General features: G+C 39.5%; 1 protein-coding gene across 1 annotated transcript in view; it reads right to left on the bottom strand.

Annotated features, from left to right (window-relative positions):
• The window catches only part of YIPF6 (Yip1 domain family member 6), a 35,352-nt gene that overhangs the window by 12,357 nt on the left and 18,350 nt on the right, over positions 1-4,645 (bottom strand). Inside the window, exons 4-5 of the mRNA XM_017516384.2 lie at positions 3,006-3,048; positions 289-414 (exon numbers count right to left, since the gene is read on the bottom strand). Of these exons, the coding sequence (XP_017371873.1) occupies positions 289-414; positions 3,006-3,048 (169 nt within the window). The remainder of the gene's footprint in view (positions 1-288; positions 415-3,005; positions 3,049-4,645) is intronic.

Here is a 4,645-nt window from a genome sequence, read left to right as displayed (position 1 = left end):
TCATTCTTGATTTACTGAGGAGTAAAGGTGAGAATCATCCAACTGATGACAAAGTAAAACAGGAAAACAGGATAAACAGCTAGGGCTCTGCGGTTAGGAGCCTGGCTATCAACAAGGAAAGCTGTGGAGGCAACTATAGATCAGGCAAACATTACGATCACTGCAAAAAGCCGAACCATGAAGTTTACAGGTCCTGGTCCAGCCAAAAGTACCAGCCGGCAAATCAGCATTGCTACTGTCAAGGGGAGTATACAGTAACCCAACACACAGAGGCTCTGAAAAAAAGATATGTTGCCTCCAAGAAGTTTTGAGTTGAGGGTGATGGTAACTGCACCAAACCAGACAATGACAAACACCTCTGCAAACTGGGGCCCTCCATCTTTTTCACTATCTGCAGAGTCTCTTTGCAGCATTCTGAGAAAAGGAAACAGCGTAAGAATTGCTTAATCTTTTACTCACAGCAACAAAGTTAAGTCATAGGTTCTCAAACTCTGAATCAGATTGCCGTGCTACACCTCACCAGATCTGTAATACGCAGGTTGTGCTAAAAGAGAAATGGCACAAGTATTTGGAAAGGCTGCCTTACTACAAATTCCAAATGCCTCAGGACTACAAAGCGTGCTCCATTTGACCTTGTTGAAATGTTTAAATGGATTACTGAAGACCTTTTTTTGTTTAAGCAGAGGCTATAAATTGAAGGGTCAAATGTGGCTCAGAGATATGAGGTTTTGGGCTTATATAATATTTAAGATGATTTGGATTTAAGTAGACATTATTTTATTTCACATAAGAATATGAATTTCTAGATTTTCTTGAAAAAAAAATTTAGACTTTCTAACACTGAGCCAACATTCCAACACTACAGCAATCAAATGTAACTGACATAGGTGCAAGGGGCTTACAGTCACCATATCACTACTACACACATTTAGGTTACTTCTCTAGCCTTTAGACACATTTGAACTTATAATTCTTGGGTTAAGGTTTCAGTTGAGATATTTAAAAATGGAAATAGGCCAGGTATGGTTGCTCAGTCTATAATCTCAGCACTTTGGGAGGCCAAGGCAAGCAGGTCGCTTGAGGCCAGGAGATTGGGACCAGACTGAGCAACATGACAAAACCCCCGTCTCTATAAAAAATAAAAAATTAGCTGGCCATGGTGGTGCACACCTATAATCCTAGCTACTAGGAAGGCTAAGCTGGGAGAATTGCTTGAGCCTAGGAGGTTGAGGCTGCAGTGAGCTATAATCACACCACTGATTCAGCCTGGGTAACCGAATGAGACTCTGCCTCAAAACAAAATAAAAATAATAAATAAAAATGAAAACAGTCTATAAACCTATTTAGTTGTTGATTTTTTAAAAATCTAAACATATAGATTATTACTAAAGGGTTTTGCTTTGGAACTGAGTAGTTGAACAGCCACTTAAATATCCTTTCTTTGTCTAAGAATTTTACAGATGTAAACAGTTTTGAATATTTGGACTTAGTGTTAATAGCAAGAAAAATAATAACTGTAAGCTCACAACCTCTTCTTATTAAACAGTATAGAGAAGTCACATCGTAAGTCTTTCTTGTCCTGCTACGCTGCTTGGCAGTACGCACAGGCTTTTTTATTCTATGCTATGCATATTCCATTCCAAGTCCTGACAACCAGACGCAAAGAATGTGCCAGCACTCATCACTTGTTGTCTGGAATCCCTATTGCTTCAGCATGGTATGATGGAAAGAATATTAACTAGCCTGGAAGGCAAGAGACCCAGAAACTGATCCTAGTTCTGTCACTAGGTATGTCACTTGATGTCCTGGGACTCCAGTTTTCTATGCAACTAAGTGGGGTTAAACTATATAATCTATAATATTAATCTTTCAAAACTAAACATATATATATGCTTGGAACTTCTAATATAAACCCCTCTATCAAGGTATTAGGGTGCTTCCTTTGACATGGTTATTAAAAGCATACGAAATAACACTCTACATTATTACCTAAATTAATATATGCTCAATTTAAATTTAAAAAATTAGAGAAGTCAGCAAGAAGCTTAGTGAATTTAGAACCATAAAGTGTTAAGCCTGGAAAGAACCCTCAACTATCTCCCTTTACAGATATGGAAGAGGAGATCTGGAGTGACCAGGTGGGAAGAGAAGTGTAATGAACTGTACAGGTACAGAATAGGTAGTGAGGAAACCTGAGGCTGAATCTCAGGTCTTCTACTGATTATTTGATCTTAGTTAAATCCTCAACCTTTTTGAATCGAAGCTTGCCAAAAAAAAAAAAAAAAAAAAAAAAAAAAAAAAAAACAAAGAAAGAAAATAATTTTAATTATTGCTATAAGGTTCAAATAAGAGAAAGTATTTAAAAGTTTTCTGCAAACTGGGAAAAATTATACAAACATTGGTTATTAGTAACCCAAAGTCACATAGTTATCTGATAGTAGAGTCAAAATGGGAACTTGGAACTGAATTTCAGGGCAGTATTTTTTTCCACTCTATCAACGGTTATATTCCTCTCTCTAGTATAACCTTCCTCTCCTTCCTCTGTCCTCTTCCTTTCCATACAATGTGTATGGAAAAGTACAACACTCTGAAACATGATCTTGCTTTTAACTCTACTACTTCTATTTTCATTTATTCTCATTCTCATTCTTCTTTTTAGTAAGAGTTATAGAGAATTATGTTTGCAAAGGGTGCTTAAACCTATAAATATTTAATTCACTTAGTTTAATAATGGAGAAGAACAAAAAAGTAAATGAATAAATAAATGTTTGTGGAACAGACATGGCTAAAACAGACAAATGTCATTGATTAAGGAAGGTGAACCTAATTTCAACATTTTTTAATTGATTTGGAAAGTGACTTTTGAGGCTTAAATACCTAAGGAGTACAACATTTCATACAAGTCCTAAATGAAATATTCAATCAAAATCCCCCACAATTTTGAAAATCCACAAAAAAGTCTACTCTAGCTCAAATGATAAAGAAAGAAAAATGTAAGTACTTACAATGCGAGTGTCACACAAAGGATCAAAGGGCCCCACAAATCCCCTACAAGACAGAAGCAAAGGTAGTATTTTCTATCTTTATTCCAACAGCTACCTCTTTGCACTCCTGGAATTCAGACATCAAGGCTCTCTTTGTCTGCTGAAGCCTTCCTACCTCTCCTCTCCCACTACCTGCCCTCCCTGTCCCCTAATCCTGAATGCACTTCTTCACATAGACTTCAAGTTTTGTTTACTTCATATCCCACAAACCACCCTTCCCTTCCCCCCATCTACTAAGCCACATACTACCATGCTATAATTAAAGACCAATGGACAGTCAGAAGACCTAGGTTCCCTACCCGACACTCAGAAAAAAAGACTACAGCCAAGGAACTTTACCGGTCAGAGACTGCATTAGACAAGGCAAATATAATCACACTCAGTTCACAAATACAAAAAATGAAGATGAGAAGGAAATGACTTGCTCAACTTTATATGTAGAGGTGGGACCAGAACCTAGGGCTTCTGATTCTGGTTTTTGTTGTTTTTGTTGTTGTTGTTGTTGTTTTGAGGTGGAGTTTCCTTCTTGTTGCCCAGGCCAGAGTGCAATGGTGTAATCTCGGCTCATAGCATACTCTGCCTCCAGGTTCAAGTGATTCTCCTGCTTCAGCCTCCCAAGTAGCTGAGATTACAGGCAACTACCACCATTCCCGGCTAATTTTGTGCTTTTAGTAGAGACAGGGTTTCACCATGTTGGCCAGGATGGTCTTGAACTCCTGACATCAGGTGATCCACCTACCTTGGTCTCCCAAAGTGCTGGGATTGCAGGTGTGAGCCACCACATCTGGCCTGATTCCTTTTTATTTATTTTTTTGAGACAGGGTCTCACTGTTGCCAGTGGTGTGATGATGGATCACTGCAGCCTCAACCTTCCCAGGCTCAGGTGATCCTCCTGCCTCAGCCTCCTGAGTAGCTGGGAACTAAAGGTACATGCCACCACACCCGACTAATTTTTGTAGTTTTTGTAAAGATGTAGTTTTGCCATGTTGCCCAGGCTGGTCTCAAACTTCTGGCCTCATGTGATTCACCCACCTCAGCCTCCCAAAGTGCTGAGATTACAGGCATAAGCCACCACACCCAGCCTGGTCTTTTGATTGTTAGACCAACGTTCTTGCCATGTGTCACACTGCTTCCATTTTATAATTAGTATATTGAATTAATATAGAGTTGCTGTTCTTCTAGGTGAAAAAACAGCCTGCTATGGGTAATTTCACAAGGTTAAACTTTAATAAATAACATATGAAAGCTTTCTGAAAACCGAAAAAGGCTCTGTAGGCTCTGCCAACATCAGATCTAGCAAACATGGTCCTCAATCAAAGCTGCAGGCTAGGCACAATGGCTCACGCCTGTAATCCTAGCACTTTGGAAGGCCGAGGCAGGCGGATCGCCTAAGCTCAGGAGTTTGAGACCAGCCTGGGCAACATGATAAAACTCTGTCTTTACTAAAATACAAAATATTTGCTGGGCATAGTGGTATGTGCCTGTAATCCCAGCTACTCAGGAGGCTGAGGCATGGGAATTGCTTGAAACTGGGTGGCAGAGGTTGCAGTGAGCCAAAATCACGCCACTGGCACTCCAGCCTGGGTAACAGAGCAAGACTC

The sequence above is a fragment of the Cebus imitator genome, unplaced genomic scaffold (assembly GCF_001604975.1).
Source record: "Cebus imitator isolate Cc_AM_T3 unplaced genomic scaffold, Cebus_imitator-1.0 Scaffold582, whole genome shotgun sequence".
NCBI lineage: Eukaryota > Metazoa > Chordata > Mammalia > Primates > Cebidae > Cebus > Cebus imitator.
This window is presented reverse-complemented; position numbering and strand designations above follow the sequence as displayed.